Source organism: Salvia miltiorrhiza, chromosome 1 (genome assembly GCF_028751815.1).
Source record: "Salvia miltiorrhiza cultivar Shanhuang (shh) chromosome 1, IMPLAD_Smil_shh, whole genome shotgun sequence".
NCBI classification, from domain to species: domain Eukaryota; kingdom Viridiplantae; phylum Streptophyta; class Magnoliopsida; order Lamiales; family Lamiaceae; genus Salvia; species Salvia miltiorrhiza.
Genome location: NC_080387.1, coordinates 71,407,706 through 71,430,561, shown reverse-complemented (window position 1 = coordinate 71,430,561; position 22,856 = coordinate 71,407,706). Strand labels below are relative to the sequence as shown.

Genomic DNA, 22,856 nt, shown 5'->3' with positions numbered 1-22,856 from the left:
CTGTGATATCTTTTATTATGTATCATATTAATATTATGTTTTGGTAGAATGAATTAAAATGTCTGTAAATATAGTACTCCCTCCGTCCTTATAAAAAGAGTATCCATTTCTAAATGACACAGATATTAATAAAGTAGTTGAATGTGTTGTGAGTGGAATAAGAATATCACTTTATTGTGAGTGAAAAACTTACCAGATATAGACTGAATACATTTTATGAGGACGGATGGAGTATGTTGTTTGATATGATGTATCAAAATTATATAGTACTATAAATTTTTAATTCTTAAAATATTTAATAATCCCACTTTAATTAATATTATGACAATTAAGTCAAAAATAAATTAATATAAGTTATAATTGGTATTACATATACCGCATCAGAGGTGATATGGATAGTTGCACAAATTTGTGTAGTTTTATCGAGCTTTTAAATTTAATAAAAAATTATATATTATAATTATATTATACACCTTAATCACTCGTATCAATCCACTGCAAGGCGCATTTGATTTCAGTTCATTGAGAAATATGTTAGAGAGAGAGAGAGGGAGAGGATGATATCAACATCCACCTAAACTAGAGAATAATATCCCCCAAAATAAACAAATATATAGAGTAAGACAATTGATATTGGATGGTGCTATTGCTGGTTTTTCTTGGATGTGAAAAAGACTAAATAGTCCTTGAGAGGATAATTACCATAAATTGTTTACTTTTTCTTGGATTCCATCAATGCTTTTGCTTGGGTAGCACCTACTAATTAGGCATGAGATTTGTGTGATTTATCCAAACATGGTTGGGCCATATAGTTTGTGGCAAACACTTGTACAATTAACTACATAATAAACAATGTTATATGTCAACTATGGAAGGTAAAATATGAGTTCATATTGAACTGCTAAGCCAATAAAAAGAAAAAGTTAAAAAGGGCTAGGATATAGAATCTTCAAAGATTCATTAAACTTTCAACTTAAAATAGATTCATTAACTTTTTCTCTTACTAAACAAATAAACCCTAAGGTTTGTATTAGCTAGATAATGGTGATTATGCGTACTTAATAAATATGTCTTTAATTTTTTATTCCAACAAATAAAATAAAAAAATCAATAAGACATATCTCAAATGACAAAGGTGAGACAACTAAAGACTCTCTTTGTGAGAGGTCTTGGGGTCAATCTCGTTTACGTGCAGGTAATTTCTTCACTTTTGTGTGGGTAGTTTTCTCACCTTTTGTGTGGTGTAGAGGTTTCGTCTGCTTACGGATTGCTTATTTGATTATATAATAGATATTGGACGAGCAGATCTGGATATTTATATGTTCTGTACTTATGTCTCATCACGTTGATGATTATAATTATTGTTAATTTTTTTTAATATACTTGATCCCTAATTAATACTAGCAATTGAAGCTTAAAGAATTATTTACCCTAATTATATTTATATACAAGTTACAAGTTTTTTTATATTATAATATATGGATGTTTTGTATCGTACAAACGTTCGTATAGGAGAATTTATATAACTTTTTATATTATATCTTTTATGGTCGTTGAGTCATGTTAATAATATTATCTCAATAACCCATATTAGGTGTCTACGCTTTATTGGGCATGGACATTTTATTGAAGTATTTTATTTGTGACTTCAATGTACAAGCATACAAGGATTCGTTAATGAGTCATTTGATGTCATGTAACTCCCCACTAACATGTGTGTACCAATTATACATGACGCATTATATAATTTAGGTTTATATTAAAAAAAAATGCCCAATACAAGTATTGTTTGATCGATTTGGATTTCGTTACACGTGTAATCTGAATGATTATATTTAAAAAAGTTGAAGTTTTATTCAAAAAGAAAGAAAGGAAGAAACGGTCACCATACGTAATATGATTAATCCCAGCAGATCACCTAAATGCATCACTAACTCTAAATTTAAGCTAAAACAATTGAAAATGAGATAAAAAAAAAATGCATTCAGCAGATCCCCTAAATTGAATGGGGCCCACAAAAAATTTTACACCCACCTAAATTCAATCTTAAATTTACACCCACCCTAAATTTATTTTAAGCTTATAATTAGTAGGGCCCACACATAATTATTATTTTTATGTAGAAAATAGGAGATCTGATGTATGCATTTATAAAATCGAGATCCTAAAATTAAATAGGAAAACTTTAGGGAGAAATATAGGAGCATAATTTTGGGATTTCTGCTGGGAGTGAGCATCCACGGTATATCTCTCAAAATTTTATTCTTAAAAAAATTTCTAAAGTCTTTCCTAAATTATTTTTAATCCACATTTTACAATTGCACACAGTAGCTCTCCTATTTTTCATTATCTATTTTATAAATTTAGGATTAGATTTAAGGGGGTGTAAATTTAGGATTAAATTTGAGGGGGTGTAAACTTTTTTGTGGGCCCAATTTAATATAGGTGATCTGTTGAATGATCATTTTATCTCACTTTTTATTATTTTAGCTCAAATTTAAAATTAGGATTATTTTTTAGAGATCTGCTGTGAATGCTCTAACGTGATCAAAATTAGTCATTGTGTGCGTAAATTGGCTTGAAATTAGAACAAAATTAATGTCTAAAATTAAATATTTCAAGTTATAAATTTACTGTTATGTTGTCTTTACAAATTTATTTATTCAAAATAAAAGTTACCAATTATGTGAAAGTAGCAAATTATGGGGGTTAATTATAATTTATAGCATATGAAATTTCAACAAATTTTAATCTATAATCTCAACTTCATTAATTCGACCAAGTCAAATCTATTGGTCCAATTATTAGTAGGTGAGACGTGGAAAATAGTCTAAGCTAACTTGTAGTATCTTTCAATAGTTGTTGATAATTAGTAATTGTCGTTCATAAATTGCCATATCTTATCATTTCAAGTTGGTCGGAAGAATTTTTGTAATAAATTTCGTACGATGGTTTGTCTTTCTGCTCTTTGATTTCTATCTTATTTTATTGTCATAATGCATATTCCATCCCTTTTTTTTTATAAGTGTTTCATTTAACTCATTTTTTTTGTTTCTCAATAAGTGTTTCATTTCAAAATTTGAGAGTATATTTATGACATTTTTCCTATTTTATCCTTATTTAATACTTGTATGAATATAATAATTAATTGTATATATGCATTTATTATGATAATTACTAAGGTTACAAATGTAAAATATCTTATTTTATTGGTATTTGTATTTGACGACTGGGGACACTTAATAAAAAACGAAGGGATTAACTCATAATGTATTTAGGATATTTATTATTCTTATTCTTATTTTAATGCTGGCCATTGGGATTCCAAAACTGTTACCATGCTATTGGTCTATGTTTTTGTCCAAAAGTTAGGCTAAATTAATATATCTAGCTAGGTGTATGTGGATCAACTTGCATAATAGTAATCAATGAGACAAAATTAATAATTCAGCAAAAAAAGTAATATAATTAAAAGTTTTAAAAATATTAATCTTGATCATATAATTTATGTCTTTTAGTACAACTATGTATATATGATTATTATGCCATACCGGTATATATTGGATCTCAAAAAAATAAACTAAAAAATGATTGAATGTTCATACTTTTTTTCAGCCACAAAATCACACTTTGTTTATCATTTAGCTTTTGAAGAACACATCATCTGAATTATTAATATTATGTAAAATAGGATAAAATAATGCCTGGATTCTTAGCTGTTTCCAGTTCATTAGGTTTGCATCTCAATTTATTTATTTATTTATAACAAAATTGTGATTGTGATTTATTTACATAATGGCTCCTAGAGTACATGACGTGCCATATTAATATTTTAAACTCTCGAAAGAACAATTAAATTAATCAATACGCATTATAATTGCGGCTAATTTTAAAAAGGCAAAAAAAAGAGAGGTAAAAACAATTTTTACGTGTTTCCAAAGCCTACTTGCAATTATATTAATTTATCACTATTGTTCCAATTAATTTGATATTTTTCACATGCTTGAAGGGACACACAGATCCTTGTATAGTCCATCTCATGATTCAAGATTTGGGAGATGAAATATGAGGCGACGTAACCCAACTTTGTAATTTTTCACCTAACTTAAAATGTTGCAACCACCCCCAATTTATGTGAAATTTACACCCACTCATAAATTATAAGTTAATATTAGGTAAAAAATTATATCTTAGCCCAATATTTTCGTAAAAAGTTAATCATTTATTGATCATCTCATACTATTTAAATTTTACTTGAATTATAATCTAATATTACAAAAGCCCATTTGTCACGATTAGATTTGCAAAAAAGCCTATGACGATGAGTGTCCATATATATATATATGGTTAGCTTCTCAGAATGTTATTTTTTGTGATAAATGAGAATAATAAATAAGTAAGTTATTGAATAACAATATTCAATTAATTAATTAAAAAAATTGCTCTCTCCACGATTTGAATCTAGGTAAAATTTCGTCCTCTTCAAATAAATATCAGCTATAAAATTTGAAAATCTAACATTCGAAATTTATTCTTATTTCTCACCACATTTGTTCATTCTCATCGGACCATTTCCTATATATATATATATATAATTCTAAAAACATTTAACAAATTACCATAATTTTAGATATTAATGCAACTGTAAAATATGGCGGCGCTAATTGAGAATTCTAAAGAGTTGAGGGGTGTCATAGAAAGGAAGTTGCAACTGCTGACTCGACGCAAGTTAGGATCCAAATCATGTACAGTTATATTATTTTTGTCGTGCTCTAAATTTATTTCTTATTTGATCAAAATATATTATGTGATGTGCAATGAATTTGGAATAAGACTATGCATAGAATAAGAATTAAATGTTAAATATTGAAGGGTTTTACTAATTAAGTCTTGCTAGATTGTTTAATTCTCTTTCATTAGGAGAAATTTGCACGACATTTTTTCATTCGGAAATTATCATTTTAAATCCTAAATCATTTTTGTTTTTTCAAAAATATCTCAAATTACCAAAAATATCATTTTAAAATATTCAATTACTAATGTTTCTTCACAAACTATCAATAATTTATCAAAGATATCTCGAGATTCATTTTCTAACACCGAAATATCGACATGGTTTGCTGGATGTAATGACGGAATTGTAACTAATCTTTTTTTTTTTTTTAAAGTGGCTCTCTCGACACCCAGCATTCACGTTTGGATCATACTCCCTCCGTCCATGAAAGAACTTCCTAGGAGGGAGTGGCACGGATTTTAAGAAATAATATTGTTGAGTGTATTGAGAGTGGATAAAAAGTAGTTGAGTGTATTGAAAGTGGTCAAAAGGTGTATAATTAATATTGAGAGTTGTGAAAAGTGAAAAGTAAGAGGATTATAACTTATAAGTGGTGGGGTATAGTCCAAAAATAGGTAGGAAGTTCTTTTATGGACGTCCCAAAAAGGAAAGATAGGAAGTTTTTTCGTTGAAGGAGAGAGTATTATTTTAATTATGTTCTCACTTTTGCATACAACGAATCACGTTGGCATGTCAAAGCTAGAAAATATATTCGGGGCATTTTCGATAAGATATTGACTTATATGTGGTTTTAGTTGGAACTTGGAAAGAAATCATCTTACCAATTAAGTTGTATTCTGCAATTAATTTATGGATAATTAACTATTCTAAATAATAATCTTTGTTCGAGCTAACGGCGACAGAATCTTACCGGCAGTATAGCTTTCCTTTCTGGGCTACTTGGCGACGGCGTCTCACCGACAAGTTGCCTCTGTTTGGTTTTTTTTTGCGGGGTGAGAGCCGGGTTGGTTTGGGGACGATGGTTAGGCCGGAGTTCCGGAAAATTAACCCTCCGCTCTCGCCCCCCTTCTTTTCGTTTTTTTTATGGGCACTCTTTTTCCTTTCTACGGTCTTTCCCTATGGGTTTTCCGTAGAAAGGTTTTAACGAGGCTCGGCCCTTAGTCTGCTTCTCCTGTGCTCTCAAGGGTTTCTTTGGCTTTTTTCTTTTCCTTTGTTAATAAAATCGCAGTTTAATAATTCTCAATTATTTCAAGTTATTTTTTATAAAAGGAAAAAAATTTGAGGTCAAAAGTACTCCATATTTTCCCTTTCGAGTATGTAAAATAGAATAAAGAATTTTGGGATATTCATATTAGATTTTTATACTACGAGCCTTGAATTTTTTTTATCCCAAACTCACCACAAAAGAGTGGATAGATTCCTCTCTTTTTTTTTCTTTTTTTTTTTGGAGGTAAGAGTTGATAGATTCATTGACGCATGTCACGCATCTGTTGTATACAAATGTATATAATTACACATATTTATTAAATAATTACTATATATGAATAATGAAAGAGTATTTTAAGATTCAATACTGCCATGATTGGCTCAAATTGTTAAATCTTGTCGTTACACTTGACGGCCTCTGGATCGAAAAACACACAAGAAAATCATTGGACACAGTATATATGCACAGTTATGTATGTATATATGTGTGCATATGTATCTATATATATCTCAAAGCTACTGTTTTTCAACTACTGCAAACAGAGGAATGTTTGCTGTTTTATCTGTTCACCGAGAGAGACAGTGTCATGTGCCTATGAGTGTGTGTGTGTGTGAGGTCAGGAGGTGAAGTTTATTCTATGGTGGATTCTTGAAGATACGCAGCAGAAAATAATTATTTATTTATTTCTCGCGCATTTATAAAAGAAAATTTCTATACCTTTTTTGGCCCAAGATTCAGTTAGAAAAAGGCAGAATTTTTCAGCAGCTTTTGCAATTCTATACAAAGGTTAGAAATCTCTCTCCTCTCTCTCTCAAACACTATCTATATTGGGGTGCATGCTGAGTTCTTGAATGGGCTGAGCTAAGTTTCCTGTTTGATATATTGAAGCAGACAGATTCTTGATTCTATTGTGAATAGTGTGTTTTCTGTTAGAATCGCAAATACTAAGAGATTTGATTTGGTTGCATTATTATGTGCACCAGCATTTAAAGTATGGGGTTTCATAAGCCTTGGAACTGCATATTGTCCTTTTCCATAGTTGAATTATTAATTTCTCACTCAATATTTTAATGGTTTGTTGGTGAATAATTGCACATGTATATATTCACATGCATTTTCAATTTGTGGATGTGAATTTCAGTTGTGTGAGCCAATGGATCTGTTTTTTTTTTGTTTGTTTCTGATCTGCTGTCAGTGGAGTAAATGTCTCTAAAACCATCCTCAACTTTGTGTGAATGCTTGTGTTTTGAATTTGGATTTTCAAGAGGTTGGAGGGAGAGAAGTAGACAATGAAGAACTCGGTGTCGGAGCAGAGCTTCTACATAGAGAGTGAGGAAGAGGAGGAGGAGGAGGTGTCTGGAAAAGTTGATGATGATGATGATGATGAAGCTGGAAATGGTTCTGATTCGTCGAATTACTGCAGTGACAACGATAACGATAATGCGAGTGGGGAGCAAAGCAAGCCCAATTCCCTCAATCCCTCTTGGCCTCAAAGTTACAGGTTGCTTTCCCTCAATCCCTCTTGAACTCTCTGTTGGTGCTGAATTCTGTTGTTGGATTTTGAGCATTTCTAGAATTATTCACTTGAAATCAAGAATAAAGTAGGCAGTCATGATGTGATTGAAGCAAAAGTCTTGAATTTGTGAGTTAGAGAGAAAAAAGGGTCCTGTTAAGTGGTTGTTTTTCTAGCCAGTTTCACACGATTAAGAATTTTTCGATGAAGTTCAGCATTTTTAGGGAAGCTCATCAAATGGCAGTTAAAAGCACAGTTAAAAATTGTATGCTATTATCTGTAAATTTAGACAGAGAAGTTTGAATCACTTATTCAAGAACTTAACTCCAAGCAGCTGTAAATGTTTCTACCATCATCCTTGCTGACGGATTCGTTTCTGGTTTAAGAGTTGTGGGGTTTTCGAACCACTTCTCATCAAGAAAAGCTGTTCTATGTTGCAAACTAGACGCGACGTGTATGTGTTTAAACCTATGTTTAGATGTTGAGACAGGCTATGTTTATGGTGTTTGGTAGTGATGATCTAAAATGGATTTTTGAAAGTTCTGGTTTTTGGCTTAGATACCGGCATGTAAATGTGACGATAGTGTATAAGCTGCAAGAATGTGCATTGCATCTATGATAAAATTATTGAAATGTTTTTCTGCATTTACCTTCACATGCTAAGTCTGCTGCAAAACTTGTTACAGGCAATCCATTGATCTATACAGTAGCGTCCCATCTCCGAGTCTCAACTTTCTTGGGACGCCTACATTATCACGCTTAAGCAGCTCGTTTCTTTCGTCATCCCTTACAAGGAGAAACACTCCCGAGATATTACCTACTCTGAGTAAGCCTCTTATACCAGAGGCCGAGAAACCTAAAGAAAGACGCAGTTCACATTCCCTGCTTCCACCTATTCCAAGGAAGCCTAGTTTGAAGAAACTAACTCCTGATGGTAAACCAGCAGTCTCACACGAGCTTCCGATTTCTCGCCATAGCTCATTCGGCCAAGCAGTGCTAAATGGTAGGTGCTCGCTATCCAATTGTTGGTGCACAATCTTCCTGTTAAATGAACTTTTTGACTTGATCATAACCATCACTATCTAGATTTCACATGTGAAGAGATCTTATTCTTCGATTTGATATCCCAATTCGTTTTCAGCTTCAGACAAGATGTATTCTGCTGTTATATTTCAGGCATGAATGTGCTATGTGGAGTTGGAATCCTTTCGACTCCTTATGCTGTCAGAGAAGGAGGCTGGCTCGGGCTCTCTATATTGTTGATATTTGCTGTACTTTCTTACTACACCGGAATCCTCCTGCGATTCTGCTTGGACAGTACACCTGGGCTTGAGACGTACCCCGACATTGGCCAGGCTGCATTCGGTACCATAGGCCGTGTTGCCATATCTGTAAGTTTCCCTATATTCGAATTCTCTTACTTCAACTGAACTTCTTAAAGAGAAAATGGCGAGTGCTCGTTGCAGGCATTGATCCTCCGTTATGTTTGTTCTGCAGATTGTTTTGTACGTGGAGTTATATGTAAGTGCATCTGGCAACTCCAAGGACGTACTTTTCTTTTACACGACGTCTAGCTTGATTCGCGTATCTGTGAACCATACATGATAGAATCCTCTAACATTTTTGCAGGCTTGCTGCGTTGAGTACATTATTCTGGAGAGTGATAACTTGTCGTCTTTATTTCCGAATGCACATATAAACTTTGGAATCATCCAATTGAACTCTCACCATCTTTTCGCCGTGATGGCCACCTTGGCCGTCCTTCCAACTGTTTGGTTACGAGATATGAGCATTCTCAGTTACATCTCTGGTGAGCACCGTCGTTTAGTCATGTCAACAAACTTCATCTTGTTCCATCATCCTTTGTGTTCTGACCTTATTCACTCTGTTTGTTCGACATTATCAGCTGGCGGAGTTATTGCATCAATCCTAGTAGTCGCTTGCTTGTTTTGGGTTGGCTTAGTAGACGAAGTGGGATTTCAGACGAAAGGGACAGTTCTGAACCTCTCTTCTCTGCCCGTTGCTATTGGTCTCTACGGATATTGCTACTCGGGGCACGCTGTTTTTCCCAATATTTATACGTCGATGGACAAACCGAGCCAGTACCCTACCGTTCTCCTCACGAGGTGCACAGAATTTTAGTTTTTTTTTCCCCCTAAAACATTGTCTACACATGCATCTTCTGTTTGTCTGTCTAAATGCTCGATTTTGACTAGGACGTTCATGTCTGTTTTCTACGATTCTGTCACTATTTTCTTAAACTCGTGACTAAATGGTGGCTGCAGCTTTGCAATCTGCACTGTGATGTATGGTGCGGTTGCTGTTCTCGGATACATGATGTTTGGAGAATCGACACAATCACAGTTCACTCTCAACATGCCTCAGGACTTACTCGCGTCTAAAATTGCTGTGTGGACTACGGTATGTGGAGTTCTCTCAACACGTCGTTTCCATCTCGTATTTTGTTTCATTTGATTCGTGAGCTTCATGCTTCTTTCTAAGTTCCAGTTACTGTAATAAATCTCAATGAAGGGATATATAAAATGTTTGATTGCCTATTGATTCAAGCTTTCTCTTGCAAACTATTGAACAGATATATAGTACTAGTCTTATTTATGGTATGTTTACTAGAGTTTTTATATGCTCTTTTGCAGGTAGTCAATCCATTTACAAAATATCCTTTTCACATTCATTTTGAGTTCATCGATTCAATCCTATTATGTAGCTCTAGAGTTTACAAACGATTAAGGTTTGAATGATGGAACAATTTCTTCCTTAACTATGAACACGTATGCGTTAACCATGTCTCCTGTGGCGATGAGTCTGGAAGAGTTGATCCCGTCTAGCCACGCCAAGTCTTATATGTATTCAATCCTCATAAGGACAGCATTGGTGGTATCTACGTTGATCGTAGGCCTCAGCATCCCCTTCTTCGGTTAGTTCTTGCTCGTTTTAGTCCATTCAAGTCCATTGTTCGTGTTATGTGTTTGCCTCCGTTTTCCCGGATCCAAATACGCCTTTCGGACCGGTCTTGAGTGATTTTGATCTGTCAGACAGTCTTACACGAGTTTTTGTGTTTTCATCTATCCTAATATTTTACGCGTTTTATGTCACACAGGTCTTGTGATGGCGCTCATCGGTTCTCTACTCACCATGCTAGTAGTAAGTACTCTTCACTCCTCGCCTCCTACAACGTCTACCCCCTCGTGTCTTTCACCATTTCACAACGCGAATTCACTTGATTTCACAGACGTTGATTCTTCCGTGCGCGTGCTACTTGAGCATCTTGAAGGGGAAGGTCTCCGTGTTTCAGGTAAGGCTAACTATTGAAGTATTACGTTAAAAAGGCTCGGTTATAACGCGTTTTTGTAGGCCTTTCAGTCACGAGATCGCCTAAAGCTAGTTACTGACCACGTGCAAAAATCCATACGAACATGTTTTTCATACTGAATCGATGTTTTGAGCTTGATGGCATCTTTTCTTCGTATTTGGTGCTTCGTTTTACAGGGATCGATGTGCATACTGGTGATCGGAGTAGGCGTGGTTTCGTCGTCAGTTGGCACCTATTCAGCCCTCTCCCAGATTGCCCAGAATTTGAGCTCATAATCTGTTATGGTGTGTTTTTAGCAGATGTCCTCCTTTTCTTCTGCATTCAGCTTCTCTCTCCCTCTCTAGATTGCCAAGCAAGCATTTTTTTAGGCCATTTTGTGTCAACATCACTTGTTTTGGGAATTGTTAGTGTGTGATTTTTCACAGTTTTGATGGGATCTGTTGTCATATTTGCCATTCTTGGCCTACTTAATTGGACAATGTGTGCTGTAAAAGTACATGTTTAGTGTTATTTTGTTTCAAGGAATTATCCATATGAACACCTAAAATGGCTTCAGTGATAAGTGCCCCATACACTCCAAGAAATCATCAAGCCGACCTTATCTCTCCAAACACCAAATTCGCTTCCAATGGGAATCGAACCCGAGTCTCATCACTAAAGTGAGGATCCGGTGGCTAGGTGAGCTAAGCCCCCTGGTCATATTGATAATAGTTTACTATTCTAACTTGTTGTGATGATTATAATTCATTGAAAATTGAATTATATGAAAAATCAAAATAATACTCCCTCCGTCCGCCAAAAGTAGACCATTTTTACTATATTTGGCGTCCGCAAAGAGTAGACCACTTTCCTTTTATGGAAATGGTCCCACCACCCACTTTAATATTTTATCCTTACAAACACTCTTTATTTACAATAAAACCCACCCTAAATTCAATCTCAACCACACATCCCATAAAGTGGTGGGATCATTTCTCCACTACATCAAAATTATCACCAATTTTATTAAATCTCGTGCCCAACCAAAGTAGTCTACTTTTGGCGGACGGAGGGAGTAAAAAATTTATGTATTTAGAAATAGAATTTTTTTTTAATTAGGTAAAAGTTTAACACATTTATTGAATTCGATTTTTCAGTTCTCAATCAACGGGTGCTCCATAATTAATCAACCCAAATGAGCTTTCATTGAGGGAGATAAAAATTAGGCAGAAAAAAAATACTGTAATCTTTATGAAGATAAAAAATGAGATGTCAATTCAAAGATAAATTTGTTCATAATTGAGTTGAAGAGTTAGGTACATTTCCAAGTTCCCACGCAACTCAAAAATCGAGGAAAAATCAAACAAGAAAAGTCGAAAAGAGTAAACAAATTCAATTCCGATCGTTCCTGATTCTCTCCGTCAAAGTATTTCAGCTCCGAGCTTCTTCGCATTCATCACCAAAACACACACACCTTCAAAATCAAGCATTGATCACTCTCATGGAAATCTTGCCGTCAGTCAAAACCCGGTATTCAAGAATTCCGCCGTCGCATAACCCGTGCCGTTTCATTAATTCGAGCAGAAAATTCAGTTTCTTAAATGGCGACGCGAATCCCGTTTCTCGGAACAACAGCAGTTTTCATCAGATGAAGGGCCGGAAATTGGTAATAAGCAGTAGTTCTGATGAAAGCGGACCGATTGCTCAACGGAGTCTCGAGAATTCGCCGCTTTCGATGGAATTGGTGCCCATTTCCGGCGAAGCCCAATTCGATCGCGTCGTCGCCGAGTCCCAACAGCTCGCGGAATCCGTCGTCATTTTATGGTAGCTCTCTGTCTTTCTGTATTGATTGGTGATTTCCCCCCCCCCCCCCCCCCCTTTGATTGCTATGTTTCATTATTGATCGGCGATGTATGTTGACATATAGCTATTTGCCTTTTCTTCGAGTGCATAGTTTGTTCATTGTATAGCTATTTTTGTAGCTATGTCAATATGGTTTTGATGTTTGAACAATTGGTGCTTTGAGGTTTTCGTTTGGTCTTCAAGAGTTGTTGGAATTGAGTTGGATGAGATAATGTAGGGTATATGAAGAGTGTGTTTCTTCTTAGGTTAAACGTTGGCGAATAGTGCCCGAAGAATGTTATTCTCATAGCTGTTTTATGATTCATTTGATTGTAAATAGAACTCCAAGTGTAAAATAGCTATCCTTTCTTGGATTCATAAGACCATAAACTTCTAATTCTTTTAATGCAAAGTTACAACTGTGATTGGCAATACTAGTTTGAAGCTTATAGTTTCCTGATGATGAAGATGGAGTTTTTGTTTGTGCGAGTAAGTTGAACTTGTACGTGTTAGATGCTGGTGAAAAAGGTGGGAATGAGTTGGTTTAAGTGCTGTGTTTGTTTTTCAAGGTGTAGTAGGGGAGAGAGGTAGGAAGGAGGTAGGAAGGAGAATTCGCACGGAAAGAGGAAGCAACGTAAATGCTCCAAAAAAGGAAACCTTTTACTTTATGCAGTGTTCACCTGTCCTCTTTAATAGTATAAGGATAAGAAGATAACTAGAAAACCTCTTCAGAATCCCTCAGTAGAAACTAAATAATCTTTAAGCATATGTAGGCTTATAGCATAAAGTATTATGTGTTCAAGAATGTTATTTCTGAAAATGCCTTGCAAAAAATTGTCCTGAAAAGCTGCTTAAACCTCTACGCGTTTATGGCATGCTTATATGTGGTAGAGGCCGGTTACTCGAGAGTGCGTCGTCTACATTCAAGCATAGTTGAATTTTTAGACTGGTGCAACAGCAATGATTAACCTGTTCAAACTATAGTTGCGGAATAGCATGTACTTTAGAGGATTTTTGAAGTTCCTAAGAGAGTGATTTGGGAATTAGTGGACGTTGAAAGTAATCTCATCCCAAGGAAATGATGAAAGAGGTTGTGTATTCTGCATTAATACCAATATTATTGTCTTAGCCATACAGCCTATCCATATCTCCACTTGGATATTATCCTTGTTGTAGTAATCCAATGTTTAAGCCGTCGCCGCACCACCAATTGTCGTTAGTGATGCTTGTGTAAGGGCCCTAACCCATCATCTACTCTCAATTTCAGAAGCCATGGGGATTCTGGAAAGAGGTGGTGGTAGCAGTGTTATGGATGAGAAAGAAGAAGAAGAAGGAAAAATAGACGGACAACAAAGGGGGAAAAAAAGAAAGAAAAAGGAATAACTACATACACATGGGAGGGGAAAAGAAATAGTGAACAAGAAAAAAATCTCAAAGATTTATTATTTGATTAGTGGATTCAGTAGTTCATGAGTGTCCCATGTTATCATTCCTGCTTGGTACTGTCACTTTTATCGATTGTTGTCTATGTTGTAAATTTTTGCACACGTCTCCATCCTTCACATACTCACTTTCTTGTGTTTATTTATTTATGCATGGTTAGGCTGAGAATATGAAGTATTTGGATATGTAGGATGGCGAGCTGGTGCAGGAAATGCATCTATTTGAAACCAAAACTCGAAAAACTAGCAGCCGATTATTATCCAAGGTTAGCTAGCAGGGTTTGTACGACATTTCTTTCTCTGCAATGCTCAAATAATTCTTGCAGTAAAGTCTGAATTCATTTCTTTTTCATCACTTAATTCATGCAGAATAAGATTCTACTCAGTTGATGTGAACAGTGTTCCCCATAAGCTCGTCGTTCGTGCTGAAGTTACCGTAAGCTCACCTCAGTTTCCGACTATCCCTCATTAACATACTTAATAGAATCCTTATTGACACTCATTTACACTCTTTTCATGTTTCCTCCTCTCTTTTGAAATGCAAAATACGCGCAGAAGATGCCCACGATACAGGTAAAGCTCGTTCCATGTTACATTTTACAAGACGACGCATCTTTAAGGTCACAATGCCCGGGGTTTGTCTGCAAACTTATATCTGCGTTCATTTTGCAGCTATGGAGGGATGGCAAGAAGCAGGCGGAGGTGATCGGAAGCCATAAGGCCTACTTGGTAGTAAACGAGGTTCGAGAAATTATAGAAAATGAAAATAGTTTGTAAATCGATTTTCAAGGATCCCCTTTTTTCCATTTCTTTTATCTGTTTCTGTGTTGAATTAGTTGTATTCGGCTCGACTCGGTTCGACTGTGAAAGTGATGGCTAGAAGTGGCCATCACTGAGTCTTTTAGGGTGCAGCTAATGTTGATTTGAATTAGCTGTTACTGATCAATGTTACTTTGTATTATTTCTAGAAAGAAAAGAAAAAGCCGTTGACACCCAACAAGATATTTTACATTTTTGCTTTATAATCTAGTAGAAATATAAATCGAAAAGCAACAAATCTATATAATATATAAAAGAGGAGTTTTTTCCCTCCATGTTTTCCTTCTCTTTTTCTCTCTCTTCTTTCACCAAAATTTTTACTATATTTTTTATTTTTTTATAATTTAATTATTTTTCTAAACATCATCAAATTTGATTCATGAAAAAAAATCAATATGTATCTTAAATTTAATATAGTATAAAAATTATCAAAAATGAATTTAAAATGAATAAGTTATGAAAAATTTAAAATATTTTATTTTCTATCTCCTCATTAAAAATTTACGACTTTTTATTTATGTTTATATGTGAAAAATATTTATTATGATTAATAATACTATATAATAATATGCATGATGCAAATTTTCATTATCGAATCATTTTTAAATTTATTTAATAAATATAATGTCATTACACTTTGTATAAATTGAAAATTTATATTTTTAAATTCACAATTTTATTGAGTAATTGATGTGAATTATTATAATTTATTTTAAAACATATTTTGTATTTTTTATATTATTTTATTTATTTATTTATTATTTAAATTTATCATTTAATTTCGATGTTTGTCGTGCATCGCACGAATGAGCATATACTAGTGTATATATATATATATATATATATATATATATATATATATATATATATATATATATAAAGTTATCAATAGATAAATAAAATTTTGAACTTTCATTGTATGTACTATTTCACTATCCTTCAATGTTAGAGTCTCCCATGCAACTTTTGTTTGTCTGATGCATTTAATCTTGAGGTTCCAATAATATTTAACTTAATCATTACTATTCATATCGATTAGTTAACCAAAATATTTAATGCAAATTTTTAAATAAATTACATAGATAAATAAAAATCGTTTAATGCAATTTGATATTATAAGAATTTGTTAATTCTCTAATCAAATCACATGGACGTAAAAGTATTATTGATAATACACATAATGTTTAAAATCGAATTTCCGCACATAACATCTAAAAGATGCAATGGAATCTTCACAAAAAGTATAATAATCTCGTTCTCAAAAAAAAAAAAAAAAAAATCCATGTGTCCATTATTTTTGGACACAAAGATTAAAAATGTGTAATTAGTAGATAAAGTGGATTGATAAAAATTATTTAAATACTTCTTCCGTCCTATAAAGCAAGACCAAGTTTCCTTTTTGGTCTATCCCACGAAGCAAAATCAGTTTTTAAAAGTAGCAAAAAATTTACTCTTTATTCACTTTTTCACCCACCACATTTAACACACAAAATATCAATTTCTTAATTCCCGTGTCGAAAAGAACTTGGTCTTGCTTCATAGGACGAATGGAGTATTAGATATAGAAAGATAATATATATTACCAAAAAAATAAATGAGATATTTGTAATAGAACAAGTTGAAATAGGGAGTATAATAAGCTCATGATAAAAATTTATAAATAGAGATTGCCACGTGGTATATGTATACCTAAATCTGTCTCACTTGTCGCACATTTTCATGCAAGTAAATAATCTCATGATTTATTTTCTTTTTTCTTTTTCTAAATGAATAATCTCATAATTTGAGTAATTAACCAAAAAAAATATCAATAATTTGAACTAACATCATAATTTGGCTTATTCTCTTTCATTCCAGTTTCGCAAAATCTCCACCTTGTACGCTGCAAACATTTCCGAATTCCACACGTCAAACAACTGATCCACGAATGATTTCAGATACCCTTTTCGATCTTAAACAACCCCATCTCCTTAACATCAATGATTCATTTTCGTAAGTTTGTTAATTTTCTGCATGCATGAATGATGCCCGCCCTTCTACATTCTGTTAATTCTTGATTTAATGTGATAAATGAAGTTTGATGTGTTCGTCGCCACTCAAGATCGATTTTGTTCTAAAATGGAATTTGCGATTGTTCATCAACATTTCAAAGATTTCGGTTGATGGTGTGCGATATGGTTTGCATGATTTTGAATTCGGTTCGAATTAGGTCTGATTTCATTTCTGCTGTTTAATTGTGCAGAAAATTGAGAAGTGATTTGTTGTTGTTCCATCCAATGTGAAATTGAATTGTGGGTTAGGGATTTAGACATTGTAGTATCATGATGAGAGGATCGAGTTCGAATGAGAAATTAGACATCAATGCTAGCTTAGAGAGTGAGCTTGAAGCATTGTTGCTACATCAGCAGCGAAATCGAGGTTTGATTGTTGAGAGAGAAAGGAGTTTGGAGATAAATAGAAGCGGCAGTGCCCCTCCCTCAGTGGAGGGTGCTTTGCTTGCTGCAGGGAGTCTGCTTAGGCATCCCAATTTCGTGAAGCTCGACGCCGCTGGTGGTAGTAGCAGTGGTAGTGTTGATAGCATAGGCGTATTGACCGAAGAGGAAATAAGATCCCACCCTGCATATTTGGAGTACTATTATTCACATCAAAACTTCAACCCTAGGCTGCCTCCACCTCTGTTGTCGAAGGAGGACTGGCGCGTTGCACAGAGGGTCAGGGCCGCGGGTAGAAATGTGGTTGACAATGGCGGTGGGAGTGGGGTTCTGCTCTACTCAATGCCAGTCGGTTTGTCTGTGAAGAAAGCAGAAGATGAAATGATCGAGCTGAGGAAGGCGGCCCTCAGGAATATGTCGAGGAAAAACTCTACTGAGTCGTTAGACAAAGGTATGATGGGGGCGTCGAGTTCTGGAATGGGAGTTAGAAGGAAGAGCTTTGCAGATATACTCCAGGTTTTCTTTGTTGTCTTGTCCTCTATTTCATAATTATATATCGAAGGAAACTTATGTAGATAAAAGAGTGTGTATGTAAGGTTAATCTTGCATATGTTTTCGAGGGAATTGATGTTAAATTTAGTTTGTGAATGGGATTAAAATGGAGTTATGATATTCTATAACGTAATTTTGTATATGTGTGTGTTTAGTGCCTAAGTAGCAACATGTCTTTCTATTTTACTTCATCACTACAAGAAGGCATTGAACTTATACTAATCCATTGTCAGTTGATTATTTGATGATTGTGATTAGTTCTTTAGACTTTTCTTTCTAAACTATTCTTCACCTATCCACACATGTAGTTAATCTATTCAATGACCATTCTCATCTCTCAGTTGGCTATGTACGGCCGAACACTTGATAACAACATGATTTAAAAGCTTATGGTGTTACAGAATAGAATATTCTTAATATTTCAAATAATTTTCCAAAGAATCCTTCTGCATAGAATTCTTTGATTATAGATGAGTAGTGAAAATATTGCAAATCTAGAGTTTCTGTTTGGTAGCCTTCAAATGCCATGTTGAATTTTCTCTATGTGTACTAACATAGAAAAATCATATCTTTATGAGTTTATTTTTGGCTTTGTCCAGGAAGGGTGTGGCCAGCCTACGAAATCGCATCTCTCGCGCCCTGCTAGCCAGAGTTCGGTTGCTGATGTTGCAGATACTTTACCCAATTCTAATGCAGCAGAACCATTTGAAGCCTTACACCCCGAAAAAACTCTTACAGGCTTATCCAACACTCGCAGCAATCCGAGCTCCTTGGCATCTTGTGTGAACGTGTCATCCTTAACTAGCAGCAGGCCCCCGGTTTCTGCTCTTGTGGCGCTTGGCAATGGAGTTCATCTTGTCGAAAACCTGAGCTCTGCATCGCTGGTTCCTTCGTCTGGCATCTTCGAGATAGCTGACATCGCCTCTTCTCTCTCTGGATTGAATATGTCCATGTCCAGAGGCCAGCTTCCTGCTGAGAGTAGTTCACAGTCTTCACTGCAGATGGGGACAAATCCGACAGGGCAGCAGCAGCAGCAGCATTATAGCGACAATGCTAGAGTCGAAAACATGGTCAGTAACATGAACTATGTGAATTTAGCAAGGAGTAATGGACTAACCAGGGGGACTAGTGTTTCGAAACCAACGGGGAACGAGCGTGTAGGTTTTCCGAGAAGGACGTCTTCGACTACTAATCTCCAGTCTCAACATCAGCACAGCCTATCTGATTTTGCAAGGCTGGAAGATCTAAAGAATCAAATGCAGAGCAATAATTTTCCTAATCAGAGGAATGGTGCATATGCAGTTGAGCAGAAACATGATGGGATAATAGGTAACAATCTTTGATCATATATGTTGTTATATCTTGACAGAAAATACTCGAATATATCCTAAACTATTAACCATTTCTTTTCAATTCTATCCTGAACTGTCGACTTCGACCAATTAATACCCAAGCTGCAGGAAACTAGACAAATCTTTTGGTATGTGACAGGTGAGTAGGATCGTCGTGAATTGGATGTAGCTGACATGAAATACATGTGTAAAGATGAAATTCTTTTAGTGCCGCGTAAGTTCAAAACGATGTCGTTTTGAGACTCAAAATTTTAAGTTGAAAAATTGAGCTGACATAGCATGTTAAAGATTCATTTTTTACATATGTGTTTCCACGTCGAATTCACGAAGATCCCTCTCAACTTTTAGGTATCGGAGAATTTATCCTTTGAATGGTTCCATGTAGTCTGCAGATTATTTGCTTAAAGTCGATATAGTTCATGATAGAATTGAAAAAACGGGTTCAAGCATTTCTATAGGTTCACTCATGGCTGGTGGCAATGGAGATGGGCAAATCTTGAGACCTAACTACCCGCCGGGGTTCCATATCCCCGTCATGGATCCACATCAAGTTCAGTACATTCAGAAAATGTCGAATCATGGGAAAGATTCGGCTCGTGCTGCTGGAAATTCTTCTCAAGGACTACACTTTGTTGGCTCCCATGGCCATGATAATTTTCAGTCTTTGGAGAAAGCTTATCTCGAGGTGTTGCTTCTGCAACAGGCACAGCAGTATCAGTCACAGATGTTACAGAAGCCCGGTACCGTTAATCATCATCAGTACCACGGAAATCCTGGATTTAGTCCCTATGTTGCTTCTTTTCAAGGCAACCCGTTGTTGAGTTCACGAGATGGTTCAAGGAGTTCTATGATCCCGAACGAGAAATGTGCTCAAATGCAGCCGTCTTTGGAGAGTCTCAAGGGGGAAAGCACCGGTTCCTTGCATCCACAGAGTGGAAGCAAAGCCAAAGGAAGATTTGAGTCCTTGCTGGAGATGCTTAAAAACAACAAGATGAAGTCGTTGGAGCTCTCAGACATTCTTGGTCATGTCGTTGAGTTCAGGTACGAACGAGCTCCAGCTGTTACTTGTAACAGTTTTAGCTTGACCTTCAATTAAGACATTATTCTAGGCTCATGGTTTGATCTCTACGTCGTTGTCTATTCAGTACGGATCAGTTTGGGAGTCGCTTCATTCAGCAGAAGCTGGAGACAGCTACAGTCGAAGAAAAGACAAAGATACTTGCAGAAATCCTTCCTAATGCTCTTGGTTTAATGATCGATGTTTTTGGGAATTACGTCGTACAAAAGGTAATAATTCACATGAAACACTAATCAAAATGATTTAATAGTGTGATGATCAGTTTGCTTGAACTACAGTTCTTTGAGCACGGGATTGAAGGTCATCGGAAAGAGTTGGCGAGGCATCTCATTGGTCATGTATTGCCTCTCACTCTGCAGATGTATGGCTGCCGAGTTATACAGAAGGTTCGTTTCTTCAGCTTTGTCTCTCTATATCGCGTTATGGTGGTAGGCATCTAATTTAGCATGTATGAGCATATGAAATGCAAGATATATATATACTCTTCATCTTGAAATGGATAAATGAGATAACATAAATAAGTAGGAAGGAAATGAAGGATCCATTTTGTTACAAAACATTGCAGTGGACTTCAATTTTATGTAGGTGGATGAGAAAATTATTCTCAAATAGAATCGTTTTATACCAAGAATGTCACGATGATTAGGGTAAATATCATTTTCTAGCCCAAAGTGTGCGTGTTTTATCATAAGTATCCAACACTTTTCAACATAGATCGGACCCCACTTGAAGTCGTGTTGGCAATCGGAAATATACGTGGAAGTCAACCCACTAGAAGTTAATCCTTTATGCAGATTTCCGGTTGCCAACCCGACTTCTTGAAACCGGAAAAGTGGGCCCGTCCTATATTTGAAAACAAAGTCAATTTATTGGATTCTATAATCTTCATTCCGAAAGTGTGAGACATTTTTAGAAAACGTGCATACCTTGGTCTAGAAAGTGATTTATACCCCGATTGTGTTGAAGTGTTTTTTCCTTTTTTCCCTCTGTTTTAAGTTATGCATTTTTATCATAGGCATTGGAAGTGGTTGATATCGACACGGGCGCAAAGATGGCAGCCGAGCTCGATGGTTCGGTGATGAAATGCGTTCATGATCAAAATGGCAACCACGTAATACAAAAGTGCATCGAGTGCATCCCTCAAGATCGCATTCGTTTCATAATTTCGTCGTTCTTGGGGCAAGTCGTGACTCTGTCCACGCACCCTTACGGCTGTCGAGTGATTCAGGTTAGAACACGTTCGTTCGATCTCTGCTTCGTCTCATTTCTCAGGGAAATCGGCTTACACACACACACACACTTCTTTTTCGACGGGTAGCAGAGAGTTCTCGAGCACTGCGATGATCCAAAGACTCAACAGAAGATCATGGATGAAATAATGAGCTCCGTCTGTAAGCTAGCTCAAGATCAATACGGAAACTATGTCATTCAGGTACTCGAAAAAACTACCTGCCCTATCGCCTTTGCGAGCCGGCTTAATTTTAAGCAATGGCTTCGTTCAAATTTCCGTTTCTGCAGCATGTCGTGGAGCACGGTAAGCCCCACGAACGGGCTACAATAATCAGCAAGCTGGCCGGACAAATCGTGAAGATGAGTCAGCAGAAATTCGCCTCTAACGTCGTTGAGAAATGCTTGACTTTTGGTGGCCCGGAGGAGCGGAAGCTCTTGGTGAACGAGATACTCGGTTCAACAGAAGAGAACGAGCCGTTGCAGGTAGCCATGCTTTCTGTAACTAGCCTAAGTTCCTCATATGGAGGCAATTTTTGGTTGTTGAATTCGTCTGTCTAATCTTCTTTGAAACTACAAATTTTCAGGCTATGATGAAAGATCCCTTCGGAAACTACGTCGTGCAGAAGGTGCTTGAGACATGCGATGACAAGAGTCGCGAACTCATCCTCTCCCGCATCAAGGTCCACTTGAGTGCACTCAAGAGGTACACTTACGGCAAGCACATTGTATCACGCGTAGAAAAGCTTGTTGCAGCCGGAGGTAAACCTAAACATAACCCTTTCGCTGCATCACCTCTCCATCTCAAAATCATTCAAACTCTAACAACAGTTTCAAAAAAAATGTCATTTACTGCAGAAAGGCACATTGGGCACTCCTCATCATCCAAGCAGAACAACTGAGCTTTGTACATACGAGGACCGGGTTTGAGCACGGTCCGAACGAGGCTTTCTAGTCGGGAGGAACGAGGTAGTGTAACGTAGGTTTCTGCTATACGTGGAGCTCCATAATAAGCCTGCATTTTTTGTTTCTTGATTGTGTATAGGTTTGTTTTGCTCATGATCGAGCCGATAATAAGCTGTTTTTGATGGTGTACATTTTGTTGATAATTTTATGTGTAGTGTGATAGAGTCACATTATTTAGATAGAGGCACTTTTTCTTATGAGGAATTTTTGCAGTCTTCTTCAGTAAATATGTTTTTCACCACCTTTTAGATTTTTTTTTTTTTGTAAGTTTATTTTATTTGAATAAAACTATCATAGTAAGGGTGAGTAGTTTAATAGAAT

General features: G+C 35.7%; 3 protein-coding genes across 5 annotated transcripts; all 3 read left to right on the top strand.

Moving 5' to 3' along the window:
* The first annotated feature begins 6,369 nt into the window (after window positions 1-6,369).
* LOC131005751 (amino acid transporter AVT1C-like) lies at window positions 6,370-11,373 on the top strand. Of its 2 annotated transcripts, XM_057932812.1 has the most exons (13): window positions 6,370-6,788; window positions 7,268-7,503; window positions 8,202-8,518; window positions 8,692-8,906; window positions 9,013-9,036; window positions 9,145-9,325; window positions 9,422-9,641; window positions 9,801-9,936; window positions 10,170-10,189; window positions 10,305-10,450; window positions 10,634-10,677; window positions 10,766-10,828; window positions 11,023-11,373. In XM_057932812.1, exons 2-13 carry the CDS (start codon window positions 7,292-7,294, stop codon window positions 11,119-11,121), a joined length of 1,677 nt encoding a protein of 558 aa, XP_057788795.1. In that variant the 5' UTR covers window positions 6,370-6,788; window positions 7,268-7,291; the 3' UTR covers window positions 11,122-11,373. The 2 variants fall into 2 exon arrangements, with proteins under 2 accessions (XP_057788795.1, XP_057788794.1); XM_057932811.1 differs by having other exon boundaries at window positions 10,634-11,373.
* A 752-nt stretch (window positions 11,374-12,125) lies between these two features.
* On the top strand, window positions 12,126-15,106 carry LOC131005750 (thioredoxin-like 3-2, chloroplastic). Its single transcript, XM_057932810.1, has 5 exons — window positions 12,126-12,649; window positions 14,301-14,375; window positions 14,479-14,545; window positions 14,665-14,682; window positions 14,782-15,106. The coding sequence occupies exons 1-5, from the start codon at window positions 12,327-12,329 to the stop codon at window positions 14,884-14,886; spliced, it is 588 nt and encodes a 195-aa protein (XP_057788793.1). The 5' UTR covers window positions 12,126-12,326; the 3' UTR covers window positions 14,887-15,106.
* Window positions 15,107-16,761: 1,655 nt separating this feature from the next.
* LOC131005748 (pumilio homolog 4-like) lies at window positions 16,762-22,732 on the top strand. Of its 2 annotated transcripts, XM_057932804.1 has the most exons (11): window positions 16,762-16,920; window positions 17,171-17,876; window positions 18,512-19,241; window positions 19,723-20,305; window positions 20,410-20,551; window positions 20,621-20,728; window positions 21,358-21,570; window positions 21,664-21,774; window positions 21,861-22,055; window positions 22,157-22,331; window positions 22,428-22,732. In XM_057932804.1, the coding sequence occupies exons 2-11, from the start codon at window positions 17,250-17,252 to the stop codon at window positions 22,469-22,471; spliced, it is 2,928 nt and encodes a 975-aa protein (XP_057788787.1). In that variant the 5' UTR covers window positions 16,762-16,920; window positions 17,171-17,249; the 3' UTR covers window positions 22,472-22,732. The 2 variants fall into 2 exon arrangements, with proteins under 2 accessions (XP_057788787.1, XP_057788788.1); XM_057932805.1 differs by having other exon boundaries at window positions 16,915-17,876.
* The last annotated feature ends 124 nt before the right edge of the window (window positions 22,733-22,856 follow it).

What these genes read in the sequence shown, in the direction of transcription:
- LOC131005751 (XM_057932811.1), top strand. Translation starts at nt 7,292, where the DNA reads ATGAAGAACTCGGTGTCGGAGCAGAGCTTCTACATAGAGAGTGAGGAA. An exon ending in CATTCTCAGTTACATCTCTG is followed by an intron (nt 9,326 to 9,421) that starts GTGAGCACCGTC and finishes CGACATTATCAG; the next exon opens with CTGGCGGAGTTATTGCATCA. An exon ending in CCTCAGCATCCCCTTCTTCG is followed by an intron (nt 10,451 to 10,633) that starts GTTAGTTCTTGC and finishes TATGTCACACAG; the next exon opens with GTCTTGTGATGGCGCTCATC.
- LOC131005750 (XM_057932810.1), top strand. Translation starts at nt 12,327, where the DNA reads ATGGAAATCTTGCCGTCAGTCAAAACCCGGTATTCAAGAATTCCGCCG. An exon ending in GAATCCGTCGTCATTTTATG is followed by an intron (nt 12,650 to 14,300) that starts GTAGCTCTCTGT and finishes TTGGATATGTAG; the next exon opens with GATGGCGAGCTGGTGCAGGA. An exon ending in GCAGCCGATTATTATCCAAG is followed by an intron (nt 14,376 to 14,478) that starts GTTAGCTAGCAG and finishes TAATTCATGCAG; the next exon opens with AATAAGATTCTACTCAGTTG.
- LOC131005748 (XM_057932804.1), top strand. Translation starts at nt 17,250, where the DNA reads ATGATGAGAGGATCGAGTTCGAATGAGAAATTAGACATCAATGCTAGC. An exon ending in GCTGCCGAGTTATACAGAAG is followed by an intron (nt 20,729 to 21,357) that starts GTTCGTTTCTTC and finishes TTTTTATCATAG; the next exon opens with GCATTGGAAGTGGTTGATAT. An exon ending in AAAGCTTGTTGCAGCCGGAG is followed by an intron (nt 22,332 to 22,427) that starts GTAAACCTAAAC and finishes CATTTACTGCAG; the next exon opens with AAAGGCACATTGGGCACTCC.